This window comes from Alexandromys fortis, unplaced genomic scaffold (assembly GCF_014885135.2).
Source record: "Alexandromys fortis isolate MF-2015 unplaced genomic scaffold, M_Fortis_MF-2015_v1.1 scaffold_146, whole genome shotgun sequence".
NCBI lineage: Eukaryota > Metazoa > Chordata > Mammalia > Rodentia > Cricetidae > Alexandromys > Alexandromys fortis.
The window spans coordinates 906,159-921,487 of NW_026068042.1; the positions used below are offsets into that span (position 1 = coordinate 906,159).

Sequence of the window (15,329 nt, forward strand, 5' to 3'; positions counted from 1 at the left end):
CTGGTCCCACTTCCTTTTTTGTTTGTTTGTTTGTTTGTTTGTTTTGTTGTTGTTTGTTTGTTTTGTTTTTCAGGACAGGGTTTCTCTCTAGCTTTGGAGCCTGTCTTGGACCTAGCTCCCGTAGACCAGGTTGGCCTTGAATTTACAGAGATCCTCCAGCCTCTGCCTCCCAAGTGCTGGGATTAAAAGTCTGCGCCACCACGGCCCAGCGGCCCCCCACTTTATTTCTTGTCATAGGGTCTCTTATTAAACCCAAAGCTTACTATTTGAGCTAGCTTGGCTGGCCATCAATCCCCCTTGCCCTATCTTCCTGTCTTCACCCCCACCCCAGCTTTTCCATGGATGTTAGGAATCCAAACTGAGGCGCTCATGCTTACATAGCAAATCATTGCGCCATCTCCTCAGCCACCCTCTCCCCCACCTCACCCCTAACCATAATGGGTTAATTGAAGGACTTTTGAAACTGGGTTAGGGGTTTAGCTCAGTGATAAGTGCTTTCCTAGCATGCACAGGGCCCTAAACTCAATCCCTAGCCCTACTCCCCTCACCACACACACACTGAAACTTGGAACTAAGAATGAAGTAACTCCAGGTTTCAACTGAGGTTGTCCTAGATCTCCAACACTGCCAGAAATTCTTATTATTTTGTTAGTTTCCTGTGGGTGTCTACATGGTAGGTATGAGGTCCAAGGTAGTTTTGAGAGTTTGCTCCATATGGGTTCCAAAACTAACTCAAGTTGACAGGCTTGGCAGCAAGTACCTTTATTCGTTGGTCTTCTTGCTAGTTAGCTCACTAGAAATAATACGTTATTTCTGTTTGTCTTAATTTTAAAAAAATTAGGTTTACTTACTTGATGTGTTTTGCCTGTGTGTATATGTATGTTTGTTATCTGCATGCCTGGTGCTCAAGGTCAGAAGAAGACATCAGATTCCCTGGAACTAGAATTACAGATGGTTGTGATCCACTGTGTGGGTACTGGAAACCAAACCTGGTTCCTCTGCAAGAGCAAGTACTCTTGCAATTTCTCGAGTCTTAACATAGCCTTAGCATCATTTCTATGTGTTGGAACATTAAACTAGATTACCTCTTGGCATCCTAGCCTGAGTCCAGCAGTGATAGTGCACCCCTTTAATCACAGCACTAGAGAGGCAGAGGCAAGTGATTCTCTTAGGTTGAAGTCAACCTGGTATACTGGGTACATTCCAAGACAGGATTGTTAAACAGAGAAACCCTGTCTCAAAAAAAAAGAAAGGAAAGAAATAAGGGAGGGAGGGCGGACAGCATCCATGTGGTGAAGACCTGCTTGTTGAAGGATACTGATGGTGGAATAGGGCAAAGGGTCTGAAGAGATGGAGAGGGAGGGAGGGAGGGAGGGAGGGAGGGAGGGAGGGAGGGAGGGAGGGAGGGAAAGAGACTAGAAAATGGAGAGGGAATTGTCTTTTATTCAGTGAACCAGTTGAAACCTTTGTGCAAAGGCCTTTCTTACCTTTCAACTGTAGCTTTCTAGTATTGTTTTTTTCTATATCATCATGTAGCTAACTGTTTGTGCTCCTTCCTATTTCTTCAGGGAAGTTGCAGACATTGGCAGTGCTGTTGCGGCAGCTCAAGGCAGAGGGCCACCGGGTGCTCATTTTCACCCAGATGACCCGGATGCTGGATGTATTAGAGCAGTTTCTCACCTATCATGGTCACTTATATTTGCGTCTGGATGGGTCTACTAGAGTTGAGCAGAGACAGGTAATTTAAGCATCCTTATCCCTCCAGAGACTCCCCTCAGCTTTTGTGTCTTTTTCTCAAACTTCCAGCTTAGAGAAGGGACCTTAAAAATTAAAAAGCCTTTGGTTTGTTTTGGGAATAAGTCTCCAAATACCATCTTTTTTCCCTTTCCTTTTAGGCCTTGATGGAACGGTTCAATGCAGACAAACGCATATTCTGCTTCATCCTTTCAACTCGAAGTGGGGGTGTGGGTGTGAACCTGACGGGAGCAGACACTGTTGTTTTTTATGACAGCGACTGGAATCCCACCATGGATGCTCAAGCCCAGGATCGCTGTCATCGAATTGGTCAGACTCGGGATGTCCACATCTATAGGTATTATTGCCCGATCTTACCTCAATTTACTTCCTCTTTATATACAGGAATCTTGATATATTAACTGTTCACACCTCACTTCCATTTCCTAGGCTTATCAGTGAACGAACAGTAGAGGAGAACATTCTTAAGAAGGCAAATCAGAAGAGAATGTTGGGAGATATGGCCATTGAGGGAGGGAACTTCACTACAGCCTATTTTAAACAGGTACAAAATAAAATCCTTCGGTCTAGACAGAAGAGAACTTTTCTTGAAGGGTTACTCCTGTTTGCTAGACAACTGTTGCTTTGACCTTCACATCTGTCTCTCAATCTGCAGTGCCTCCATACCTCAAAGGTTTTTGCCTAGAAGTAATATTTCATTGGTTGACCTCTTCCCTTCTGTTCTGTCTAACAGCAGACCATCAGAGAGCTGTTTGATATGCCTCTGGAAGAGCCACCTGGCTCATCTGCATCTTCTGTTCCTGAGGAAGAAGAGGAGGCTGTGGCCAGCAAGCAGACTCATATTTTGGAGCAGGTAACAAAAGAGGGGGTTCAATCCTAAAATAGTACTACTGCTTAGATATATGTTGGCTTTCATTTATATTTGAGTTTGTCCATGAGAAAGTACAGTTTCTATTGGTTCCCAGTTTATAGGCAGTGGATTTTTGTTTTGTTTGATACTCTTTATTTGCTTGCTTATTTGTTTGTTTGTTTTGTTTTGTTTTTCAAGGCAGGGTTTCTCTGTCACAGTCCTAGCTGTCCTAGAACTTGGCTCTGTAGACCAGACTGACTTTGAACTCACTGAGATCTGCCTGCCTTTGCCTCCTGAGAGCCAGGATTAAAGATGTGCGCCACTGCCACCCAGCTGATTTTCTTTTCTTTTTAAAGTTTATAATGTGATTATATCATTTCTCTCTTTCCTTTTTTCCCTCCAAGCTTTACCCTCCTTGCTCTCATTGAAATTCATGGCCTCTTTTTTTTATTATTCTTGGTATACATACATATATGTATACATGTGTTTTTATATATGTTTATTCCTAAATACATAAGTACAACCTGTTCAGCCCATTTAATATTACTCATGTATGTTTTCAGAGCTGAAAGTATTGTAACCGATTGATGTGCTCTTCCCTGGGGAAGACGAGTCCTCCTGCTCTCACCCATCATTTCTTAGTTGCTTCTAGTTCTTTGTGTAGGATTGGGGCCTCGTGCTTTCCCCACCCACTTTGGCACATCTATTAATGTTGTCCTGTTCAACTCATGCTTAGGCAGTCATGGTGGTGAGACTTCGTGGGTGTAACTTCTGACATTTGTAAGAGACACAGTCTTATAACAAATTGTCTGATCTCTGGCTTTTACAATCTCTGCCCCCTCTTCCAAAGTGTCTTGGGCCTTAGATGATGTATCCTTTGGGATAGGGCTCTACTACTGCATTTTGATTGGTTGCGATTTTCCTGGAAAGACACGTTTGGTTTTTGGTTTTGTTTGTTGTTGTGGGTTTTTGTTTGGTTTGGGTTTTGTTTTTTGAGACAGGTTTCTCTGTGCAGCCTTGACTCTGTAGATCAGGCTGGCCTGGAACTCTCAAAGATCTACCTGTCTCTTCCTCTGAAGTGCCAGGATTAAAGGTACGAACCACCACCACCCAGCTCTTTTTAACTTTTTAAAAACTATATTTATACTTTGTGTGTCTCTGTATGGGTATGTACACCTTTGTGTATGTATCCAGAGAGATGCACAAAGTAATAAATATAATTTTGTGGAGACCAGAGGACAGCATGTAATAGTTGATTATCTCTTACTGTGTGCATTCCAGTAATTAAAAGCAAGGATCTTTACCTGCCGAGTTATCTTCCCAGGCCAGATTTTAAAGGCTGTGTTTTAAGGGAGGAGGCCACTTGTTTGTTCCTAGCTGTTCAACTCCGAAATAACCTCACAGAAACTGTATTAATTAAATCACTGCTTGGCCCTTTAGCTCTAGCTTCTTATTGGCTCTTTCATCTTAATTTAACCCATTTCTATTAATCTGTGTATCTGCCACGAAGCTGTGACTTACCGGGTAAAGTTCTGGCATCTCTGATGGGGCTACATGGCGTCTCTAAACTCCACCTTCCTTCTCCCAGCATTCAGTTTAATTTTCCCTGCCAACCAAAATTCTGCCTTCACAGACCTAAGGCAGTTTCTTTATTAACCAATGGTATTCGCAGCATACAGAGGGGAATCCCACATCAGGGTTGTTTGTTTGTTTGTTTGGAGACAGTGTCTACTTCCTGGAGTACAGAACAGGCTACAAATATGACTCAAGGACTTCAAAAAGAAACTGGAGCCATGGGTGATCTCTGTGTGTCTGAGTCCAGCCTGGTCTATAGCTACACAGAGAGACTTGTTTCAAAGTGGGAAAGAAGGATCTAGAGAGATGGCTTAGTTTTAAAAGCATTTACTGTTCTTGCAAAGGATCTAGGTTCAGTTCCCAGCACCCACATGCTGGTGCTCAATCATCTGCAGCTTTAGTTCCAGGGAATCCAGTACTCATCCTCTTAAGGCATAAGGCGTACAGACATGCCGGGCAACACTCCTACACATAAGTCTAAAAGGTTGATTCCTGGGCCTCCATTTCAAAACCTACTAAACTGTAACTCTTAAGTGCTAGATATAAGTAAGTATTAACCTCTTACATTTTTTTCAGAACCACCTTTAAATGTGCCTACGGGAAAGGGTTTTCCTTGAGGTAAATGTATAAAGATCTGATTTGATATTGTCCCTGAATTCTTCGGCACCATGGGTATTCTTGCTACTCTTAACCTAGAATAGCCACTGAATGAATCCCTAGGTTTACTAATGGGATCAAGAATAAAGGTGTTGCCCATTTCCTTATTAGTGAAGTTTAATGGAAAGAGATAGGTGCATCTTTAAGTGGTAACTATGTGTCTCAAAGCTTGGAGAACATTGATGGAAAAAAGTCACTTAGTTCCCGGTGGTGGTGGCGGTGGCGCACGCCTTTAATCCCAGCACTCAGGAGGCAGAGGCAGGCGGATCTCTGTGAGTTCGAGGCCAGCCTGGTCTACAAAAGCTAGTTCCAGGACAGGAACCAAAAGTGTCTCGAAAAATAAAAATAAAAAGTCACTTAGTTATGGTCATCTGCCTTTACTAAATTTTGCAGGATATTATGTAGCATGCAGTATGTTGTATAATTCTTAGAAAAATGGAAAATAAACTACAGATGTAAAAGAGTATCTTGAAAGGTTACCTACCAGATGCTTTCTTGTTGGTGAGCATATGCTTTAGACTTTTTTTTTAACGTTTATTTAATTATTGTGTATGGGTAGGGTAAACACATGACACAGCTTACGTGTGGAGGTCAGAGGAGTTGTGTGAGTCAGTGATCTTTTAAAATGTGGGTTTCAAAGATTCAATTCTGGTTGTTAGGTTTGGTGGCCATTGCCTTAACCCACTAAGCTAATTCAGTAACCCATAGGCAGATTCTTTTAGTGGGTTTGATGTGAATTTAATTATTGGTCGTGTGTGTTTGCATGTACGTGTAGATTCATTAGTTTCTAGAGTCTAGAAGAGAGCATTGGAATGAATCCCTGGAGTTAGAGTTTACGGGCTCAAAGTAGGTACTAGGAACTGAAAGGATCTTCTGCAAGAACAGCAGGTGTTCTTCTGAGCCGTCTCTCCAGCTCTTACTTTGTGATCTTGTTCTTCATGTTTTTGTTGCTGGGGATGGAACCAGGATTTAGGCAAGTACTCTAACAGCTGCACCCTCAACTCATTCCTAATCTTTTTTTTTTTTTTTAAGAGAGAAACTCTGAGGCTAAATTATAAAGGAAAGGAAGCAGAGAATAGGGGACTCTAAAATAGTCATTTGTTCCTTAGTGGGAGAGTTAGTGAAAGCCATTCTGCCTTGTGTTGAGCTTTGAGTTGCTTTGGTAACTCTAGTGTTGCAGACCATTGCTGAGTTCAGCTTTAAATCTGTTTTTATATAAACTTGGATTCAAATGTTTTTTGTTTGATTGGTTTTTGTTTTTACTTGAGATAGAGACTCATTGTTAAGGCTTGGCTGATAGGAATCTCTTTAGACCAGGCTGGCCTCGAACTCACAGGTAATCTACCTACTGTTGTCTCCTCAATACTGGGGATTAAAGGTGTGTACTGCCTCACCCAGCTGTCTCTTGTTTCTGTATATTCTGTATATTCTGTCTCTGTATATTCTGTTCAGGAATACAATGCACGCATTCAGGAGGCAAAGGTAGGTGGAGCTCTGTTCGTTCAAAGATAGCCTAGTCTACACAACACATCGATGTCCAAGCAGGGCCACATAATAAGATCTTTGTTATCCTTGTCATAAATAAAATGTAATTACAAGATATTAATAGTTTATTTTGTTTTGTTTTGAGACAAGGTCTTGTCATGTGTCTCTGGTTTTCCTGGAACATTTTGTGTAGAGCAAACTGACTTCTGACTTCAGCAATCCTATTTATGCCTCCTAAGGGCTGAGATTATGGGCATGTACCTGCATTATGCCTTGAAAAGTTTGTGGTTTTATTGTTTTATTTAAATAATTTTTTTCTTCTTAATTATGTGTATATTATATCTATGTGTGGGTATTTACATATGAGTGCAGGTACTGTGAGAAGGCAGTGGGGCTGGAATTCCCCTAAAACTGGAATTGAGCCATCTGATAGGTCTTCTGCAAGAGTGGTAAGCTTTCTGTAGTTCTGAGGCATCTCTCCAGCTCCATTCCCCTGTTTTTTCTTTGCAATTTTTTTTATTATTATATGCATATGTGCCATTACATGCATATGGAGGTCAGAGAGCAAATTTCTAGAATCCATCCTTCCACTATGGGTTCTAAGGATCAAAGTCAGGCTGTCAGACTTGCTGGACAAATGCTTTTAACCAGTGAGCCGTTTTGCTGCCATCCAGATGCTTACATTTCTTATTTGTGTGTGTTTTGTTTTGCTTCTGTGTACCTTGAAGGCATTGTGTCGGGCAGAAGATGAAGAAGATATCCGTGCAGCCACCCAGGCCAAGGCTGAACAAGTGGCTGAGCTTGCAGAATTTAATGAGAATGATGGGTTTCCTGCTGGTGAGGGAGAAGAGGCCAGTCGGCCTGGGGCTGAGGAAGAGGAGATGTCCAGGGCTGAACAGGAAATTGCAGCACTTGTAGAACAGGTCAGTATAGATCCACTACTTCTTCTCTTCATCTGCCAAAACTTACGCCAGGACTCAGACCTGTTTTTCCCCCATCTTCCTTGGTGATAATAAATACTGGTGATAGGCCCCGCACTCTTGGTCCTTCTGTTTATCCAGTTACTCTTCTCTACAGCTGACTCCCATTGAGCGCTATGCCATGAAGTTCCTAGAAGCGTCATTGGAGGAAATAAGCCGAGAGGAGCTCAAGCAGGCAGAAGTAAGTCTTTCTGGGGAATGAAGTAGTGGGGAACTGATCATTTCTACTATGCCTGGCTTTGCTCTACCTCTTGCTGACCATATTGGACTTGTTGTTGGTAGGAACAAGTGGAAGCTGCCCGAAAAGACCTGGATCAAGCCAAGGACGAAGTGTTTCGACTGCCCCAAGAAGAAGAGGAAGGACCAGGGGCTGGGGATGAGATGTCTTGTGGGACTAGTGGAGGCAGCCACCGGCGCAGTAAGAAAGTCAGGGCTCCTGAAAGGCTGGGGACTCGTGTCAGTGAGCGTCTTCGTGGAGCTCGGGCTGAGACTCAAGGAGCAAACCACACTCCTGTCACATCTAGCCATCTTACCTGCAACACCATCATGCCTCCCCAATGCAGCCCTGTGAGAGAACGAATTCCCAGGCCAGTGCCTAGGCCTCGACCTGCCCCTGCTCCCGCCCCTGCCCCTGCCCCTGCCCCTGCCCCTGCCCCTGCCCCTGCCCCTGTCCCTGTCTCTGCCTCCACTCCCGCTCCTACTCCTACTATAACTTCTGCTCTAGCCCCAGCTCCCATACCCATTTCAGCCCCAAATCCATTAACCATTCTTCCTGTCCACCACATCTTGCCTACTCCTGCACCTCTGCTTCAGCTTCCTCCATCTTGTTCTCCTAATTACATCCCTCCTGCTTGTGCCCCAATACCCACTTGTGCCCCCTCACTAGCTCAGACCTCTCATTTGACCTCTTCACCAGCCCTGCTTGATTCCCTCCCCATTCCCATCTCTCCTGGAGTTACCAACCTTCCCTTGGACTCAGGAGACGTGGAGCTGTGTGCACAAGAGTTGGTACCTATGGAGTCTCTAGAACTGCCTGGAACCGCCAATTCTGAGGCTTCCCTAGTTAGCCTTGCTCCCCCAAATGATCTTTTGCCAGGGCCTGTTGATATTCTGCCTGAGTCAGAGAAGAATCTTCTTCTAACTCCTGTACCCAGTTCAAACCTGGAGGCTGACAGCATCCCCAATGGCCAGGAGCAGGAGGTGCCAGGTCCTGTCGAGGGGACCAGTCCCACACTGCTACCTGGTAGTGAGGAGTTGACCACGAGTCTGAATGAGAGCAATGGGCTGGAGCTGCCACCCTCAGCAACATCTGATAAGCCACTTCAGGAGGTTTTGGAGGTTCACAGGAACTTGGAAAAAATGGGAGAGGTTCAGATCCCAATTTCTAACCCAGAAAAACCACAAGAACTTGTTAGAGCTGAGGTTATAGCCCCATCAACCTCATCTTCAGCCACCTCCTCTCCTGAGAGTCCTTCGCCTGCCCGTCCCCCACGGCGTCGCACCAGTGCTGATGTAGAAATCAGGGGTCAGGGGTCTGGCCGGGCAGGACAACCCCCAGGTCCCAAAGTGCTTCGAAAGCTTCCAGGACGGCTAGTAACTGTAGTAGAGGAGAAAGAGCTTGTGAGACGGCGGCGACATCGGGGAGCTGCCAGCACCCTAGTTCCGGAAGCTAGCACCAGTCCAGGAAGCCCATCAGCCCACAGCATATCAGGGCCAGAATCCTCACCTCCCAGCAGTGGGCCCTGTGAAGCTGCTCCGTCATCCTCACTGTCCACCCCAACCCAGCATCCCTTCATAGCTTGTCGACACATTGAACTGGGTATGACTGGTGGGGGCAGCCCAGAGAATGGAGAAGGAGCAGAACTTGCCATCACTCCACCTGCTGTGAAACGTCGGAGGGGGAGGCCCCCTAAGAAGAACAGGTCTCCAGCAGATGCTGGGAGAGGGGTGGATGAGACACCTTCGTCCGTCTCTAAGGGGAAGACCAATGGGGTTGACCCAGTTCCTGGGCCTGAGACAGTAACTGTTGCAGAGCCTGCCCTCAGGTCTCAGGTTGTTCCTGGACCCCAGCCTCTTGGACCTGAACCAGTTCACAGACCAGAGCCCATCCTATCACCTGTGGAGAAAAGACGACGTGGGCGTCCCCCTAAAGCAAGGGATTTGCCTGTTCCTGGGACCATATCCTCTCCAGGGGATGGCAATTTAGAGAGCCGGACACAGCCACTCCCTTTCCCAGCCCCCCTGACACCACTCCCACCACTCCTAGCCTGTCCCACTGCTGTCGCCAACACTGTCACCACTGTCACCATTTCAACATCGCCACCTAAGCGGAAGCGGGGTCGACCTCCCAAGAATCCACCATCACCACGGGCCAGCCAGCTCCCTGTCTTGGACACCGACAGCCCTTCTGCCCTTGAGAGTTGTGGATCGGGGGTGCGGAGGCAACCCCTGGGCCAGGCGGAAAGTGAAGGCAGTTCCTCTGATGAGGACGGAAGCCGTCCTCTCACCCGCCTGGCCCGCCTACGGCTTGAAGCAGAGGGGATGCGGGGAAGAAAGAGTGAAGGGTCCATGGTGATGGCCGTGATTCAGGATGACCTGGATTTAGCAGATAGTGGGCCAAGTGGGTTAGAACTGACACCACCTGTGGTCTCATTAACTCCCAAATTTCGGTCAACCCGTCTGCGTCCAGGGTCTCTAGTTCCCCCACTAGAAACTGAAAAAATGCCTCGCAAAAGGTCAGGGGCTCCAGTCGGGAGTTCTGGGATGGCAAAGCGGGGCCGCTTGCAGCCCCCAAGTCCCCTGGGGCCTGAGGGTTCAGTAGAGGAGTCAGAGGCAGAAGCCTCAGGTGACGAGGAGGAAGGAGATGGAACCCCACGCCGCCGAACCGGTCCCCGCAGGCTCGTTGGGACCACCAACCAAGGGGACCAGCGTATCCTGCGTAGTAGTGCTCCTCCCCACCTATCTATCCCTACTATTAGTCACAGAGGTCGCAAGGCCAAGACGTGAGTGGGTAGGCCCTTCACCTAGGTATTCCACCATGGTCGCTTCCCCACGCCCAGGCCTGACTCTGTTAACCACTACTTGAAGTCTGAGGGGAAAAGCCTCTAGGGAGACATAGGGGGCTGTCTCCCTTTCCACCAAAGTAGGGGGTAGGTAACTGGTTGTCATGGAAATGGGGCTTGTCACAACCCCCCTTCTACCCTACATGGCTGGGCAGTGTTAAGGGTGGCAAGGTAGTCTCTGACCCCACCCCCTTGTACTTGATTCCCCAGCTGTCTCACAGCCTCAAACCCTTAGGGAAAAGGGGGAGGGGCTTTTCTTCAATGAGGTGGGGTGGGTTTGGTTTTTTTTTTTTTTTTTTTTTTTTAAAGAAAACATAATAAACTTAGTTTCTGTACAAGCATCCGTGTAAGGAGGCTTCTGATTTTATGGTCTGGTGGAGGGTTGGGTGGGAACTTGGATGTAATTTTTCACCTCCCTCTTGCAATGATCCCATACCTGATCTTTAATACAAGATTGTATACTTTTAAGTCAGAACTTAACTCCTCTCTGTCAAGAAAAGGGAAGATTGTCAGATATGATCTGTTAGGCTGGTAGTTCTCAGTTCACTCAGACATACTCTTTCTCAGACTCTTGAACTTGCCCTCAGCTCCCCACACCTTGGAGTCCCTTTCACCCTCCTTGCTCAGGTGCTTCCTTACACTCCTTTCTTCAGAAAGCAGGCATCCTCCACTTGCTTCATGCCTTGGCCCTCCTCTGCTCTCCACCTAGCCAAACTGGTTTGAGTTGGCCATGCCCCTTCCCAGCTCCCTGGGCTCTTCACATGGTGGCTGGCCCCACAACTCTACCTTGGCTTGGCTTGGAGCCATGAGTCAGCTTCATCTCCACCCAAGCCAAATCAAACCTGAGGCAGGAGCCGAAACTCACAGTCCCTCAAAGCCTATAGCCAGGTAAGAACCTGTTTGTGTTTATAGTTTCTGACCTAACTCCCTGGGCCCTCTTGGGCTCTTCTCATTGGCTGACAACTTCAGTTCTTGCCTCAACTTGCACTGCAGCTTTGCTACACGTCCTTTTGTGCTCTCGTCTCTCATTTTGTGCAGTCTCTTTACTTGTGCTTGGCGAACCACAGGTGGTTTCACTTTGTCTAAGCCGTAGGAGAATGATTGGGCATGAGAGTGGAAAGGTATTGTGATGAGCATGGAGGGCCTGAGAAGGAGTAAGAGAAAGGCACTATGCAGGGGTCTGTGGGCAATGAGACCAATTTGGACTCTGGCACAGTCTGATTTATCTTACGCGGCATGGGTTAAAATGAAGAGAGAAGGTGACAGGAAGGCATCATTACAGAGCTATGTTCAGCGTTTGGGTTTTGTTTTTTTATTTTCTGTTATGTTTTTGTTTTGAGACAGGATCTCTTATATCCTCAAACTCCAAGGTAGCAATGCTAGTCTTGAACTCTTGATCTTTCTGCTTCCACCTGTCCAAGTCGAGATTAGAGATGTCTGCCACTACTCTTGGGTCAGATGTTTGTTTTAAATTTTTTGGTTTTTTTGTTTTTACTTTTTATAAACAGCAAGAAAAGAAAATATCTTAACTGTGTGATTTTTTTTTCCTTTCCTTCCTCCCAGAACTATTTTCATGCTGGGTGTGGTGGCGCACGCCTTTAATCCCAGCACTACCACTCTGGAGGTAGAGCCAGGTGAATCTCTGAGTCCTAGGCAGCCTGGTCTACATAGTGAGTTCCAGAACAGTCAGAACTATATAGAGAAACCCTGTTCAAAAAAGAATTATCCTAGCACAAGGGAACAAAGGCAGGCGATCTCTGTATTTGAGGCAGCCTTGTCTACATACTGAGTTCCAGGCCAACCAGGGAGAGCTAAACGGTGAGACCCTGCCTCAAAACAAAACAAGGCACCTTCTTAAAAGGTTTTGAAATTTTATATCCTGCTTCTCAATATGCATGTCAGTTTGCTTCTTTGTGCTTATCAAACGAGTATATTCACATATTTGCCTTCAGAGACCTAGACTCTACAGTGAAGGAAAGCAGCCCACCCACGTATTTATTAGTTTCCTGCCTTGAGTCATTGGAGGAATTTCCCAGTACAACAGCATTCCTAAGTATAGGGGTAGGACAGTAGACAGCATGGTTTGAGAAGGGTGGAGTCACCACGCCAGAACAAGAGCTCATTTGTTGGGCTTAAAAATACCTTGACTATCGCCCACAGGTGATGGAGGACGAGGAGAATGCAGCGGAGAGCTTGATGAGCAACATGGAAGCTGCTCATTCTCCATCCCCTATCCACTGCTGCTGGCTCCGCCTCCGATACTTGGCAGCTACTAGCATTATCTGTGGCTGTTCTTGCCTGGGAGTCATGGCTCTTGTGTTTGCTGTCAAGGTGAGGAATAAAATTTCTGTGGGTACGGGGGTGGGTATAAGAAAATGATTTTGTGTATCTGATCAGTCTACAGTTAAACAGTTACTAAATACCTAGTGATGCTTAGCTATGGGCTTAGTGTCTGAATAGGAATTCATTCACAGGACCCATGTCTTAATGAAAGAGATAGCTGTAGAAACGGAGGATTAGTAGAGTGCAGCTCACCAATACTATGGGACAGGGGAAGCACAGGGTACTTTAGGAACAAAGGAACAAGGAAAGTTGTTTGTGTGTGGGGGTGGAGTGAATCTTTTAGAGTGAGTGGCTTCCAAAGGCCCTAAAAGACAACAAGGAGAAGGTAATTTTAAAGGTGAATGAGGGTAAAAGGATAATCCAGATAGCAGCAGAGTGAGCACTGGTGTGGGCTAAATGAGGAGCACTCAAGATTGACACCAGAGATCTAGATTCCTGAGGGCTTCCAGTTCTGTACTTGGAAATTGTGACTTTATCTCGAATACTAGAGAGCAATGTAAAAATTATTTCAGGGGAGTGACATGACCAGATTTGTGTTTTTGGAAGATCTACTCAAACCCTCCTTTGAGGTTGAACCACAAGGGGCCAAACTACAGGCAGACAGTTGAGTAGTGATGAGAGCAATATCCAGGATGTGGAAGAAGTTCAGTTGCTAAAGATTTGCCTGTCCCCTTTTTGTGGCTGGGGTGGGGATGGCATTACTAGGAATTGAGCCCAGAGCCTTGCCCATGGTTAAGTGCATTGTCACTGAACCCAGCATACAATGTATGCCTCCTGAAAGACTATTCAAGTTAACATTCTGGGATTTTTCTCACCCCTCTTGACAGTCAGAAAATAACCCTGCTGTCACCATAGGAATTTCACTGGGGCAGACTCATAAAAAAGAATCCTTGATGATAAAAAATGATGATACATATTGGACCCTGAGTGATCTGACTGGATGTGACTCACTTGAGTTACAAATTTCAAATTCTGAATGAATGAACATAGGATAGATAGAAAATAATGGGACTAGATGGACTCAAAAGTATTTTCCAGTCCAGAAATGTAATTCAGCAGAGTACTTGGCTGGTGTGCCCAAGCCCTGCTTTCGGCACCATACCATAAAACTAGCCAAAGTCATTAAACAGCACTTTCCCCAGTGCAGTCTTCTAAGCTGACTATGGCCAATTGAAAGGTACGCAGGAAGGCAGTGAATGGTTTGTGTTGTAGAGGAGAAGAAAGACAAACGAAAGGATGTAAGATGTTTGGATGTGCGGTCATGAGCTGTGATATATCAAAGAGTGGAATGGGCAGTGGACACTTTGGGCCTGAAGCAGGGGGAGAATCTAACCAAGAACCTGCCCCCACAGGCAGAAGAGCGGCATAAGGCAGGCCAGTCGGAGGAGGCCATATACTGGGGGGCCCGGGCCCGGAGACTCATTCTGGTCAGTTTTGCTGTCTGGTTTGCTGTCCTTGTTCTGGGTCCCCTGCTGCTGTGGCTTCTCTCCTACACCATTGCGCAGGCTGAGTAATCCTGGATGGCCTTTGCTGAGAGCCAGTCAAGACCTGGATCCAGTCCAACAGTGTGGCAGTGCTCGGTTCTGGTGACAGGAGTGGTTCGTGGTTCTTCCTGTCTGGAAGGACATTGCCTTTCTCGGGAGCCATTGGAAGAGCCCATCTAGGCTACTCAAAGCACCTGAGACTTCACGGGGAGGTCAGCCTGCTCTGTTCTTTCATTACCCTCTGCTTTATCTCTCCTGCCCCTCCATCCTAGGAGCCTCCATTCAGAGAAAGGGTTGAAAACCAGGCTTGATTTTGTTAGAATTTGTTTTGTAATAAAAATCTTTTTTGGTGGTGAAATATTGTCTTGTTTTTTTTTCCTGCTTTCCCTTGGGCCTTTGATAAAGGCAAGACTCATACATCTAAGCCTTCATCCGCCTTCTAACTTCTATCTAGTTGCCCCCAAGACAAGGATAGGATGATTTTGTGTGTGTGTGTGTGTGTGTGTGTGTGTGTGTGTGTGTGTGTGTGTGTTTTGGAAGTTTCCCTTGGGGAGAAAGGGGGGAACAGCTTCTTATCTATCAGCCATGACTGTTAAGTCAGACAAGAATAGTAATGGTAGCTAGCACATGTTTATTGAATAGTTGCTGCTAGGCTATGCTCCAGGCACTGTTTATTTCTTCTGAGTCCTCACAGTGACTCAATAGAATAGGAGGTACCACTGTTCTTTATAGTTAAGGAAACGTGTATATGTGTGTCCTTGGTCTGAAAACTTGAAAATAGAAAAGGTAGGTTGAATTCAGACAGAAAGTTTGATTCCAGAGGGATGAAAAGATTAGATTACAAGAACATTCACCCTTTATGCTGACGGTTATATGATTAAGTATATTTTATATTCTTCATCTTGGGGTCTACAAATTTACATATCGGGATATGTTTCTGGGTTTTTATTTTGGTGGTTTAGTTTTTTCTGTTGTTGTTATTGTTGTAGTTTGTCAGATTATGCTCAGAGTTGCTGTGCCTGTGCTGGAATTACTGGTGTGCACTACCATGCTTGAGTGTTGTTGTTATTTTTCTTATTGTTGTTTTGTGTTTTAACATAACAAGATCATGTTGCCCATTCTGGCCCCAAATCTGATC

General features: G+C 45.8%; 2 protein-coding genes across 9 annotated transcripts in view; both read left to right on the forward strand.

Annotated features, from left to right (window-relative positions):
* Positions 1–10,666, forward strand: part of Srcap (Snf2 related CREBBP activator protein) — a 50,773-nt gene extending 40,107 nt beyond the window's left edge. For all 7 annotated transcript variants that reach the window (XM_050165816.1, XM_050165814.1, XM_050165813.1 and 4 more), the window contains 7 exons: positions 1,569–1,738; positions 1,896–2,092; positions 2,185–2,299; positions 2,489–2,608; positions 7,051–7,245; positions 7,400–7,483; positions 7,585–10,666. In XM_050165816.1, the coding sequence (XP_050021773.1) occupies positions 1,569–1,738; positions 1,896–2,092; positions 2,185–2,299; positions 2,489–2,608; positions 7,051–7,245; positions 7,400–7,483; positions 7,585–10,308 (3,605 nt within the window). In that variant the 3' untranslated portion in view covers positions 10,309–10,666. The remainder of the gene's footprint in view (positions 1–1,568; positions 1,739–1,895; positions 2,093–2,184; positions 2,300–2,488; positions 2,609–7,050; positions 7,246–7,399; positions 7,484–7,584) is intronic.
* Positions 10,667–10,790: 124 nt separating this feature from the next.
* Positions 10,791–14,549, forward strand: Tmem265 (transmembrane protein 265). Of its 2 annotated transcripts, XM_050165821.1 has the most exons (3): positions 10,791–11,252; positions 12,525–12,695; positions 14,060–14,549. In XM_050165821.1, exons 2-3 carry the CDS (start codon positions 12,528–12,530, stop codon positions 14,219–14,221), a joined length of 330 nt encoding a protein of 109 aa, XP_050021778.1. In that variant the 5' UTR covers positions 10,791–11,252; positions 12,525–12,527; the 3' UTR covers positions 14,222–14,549. The 2 variants fall into 2 exon arrangements, with proteins under 2 accessions (XP_050021778.1, XP_050021779.1); XM_050165822.1 differs by having other exon boundaries at positions 10,791–12,695.
* Positions 14,550–15,329: the final 780 nt, after the last annotated feature.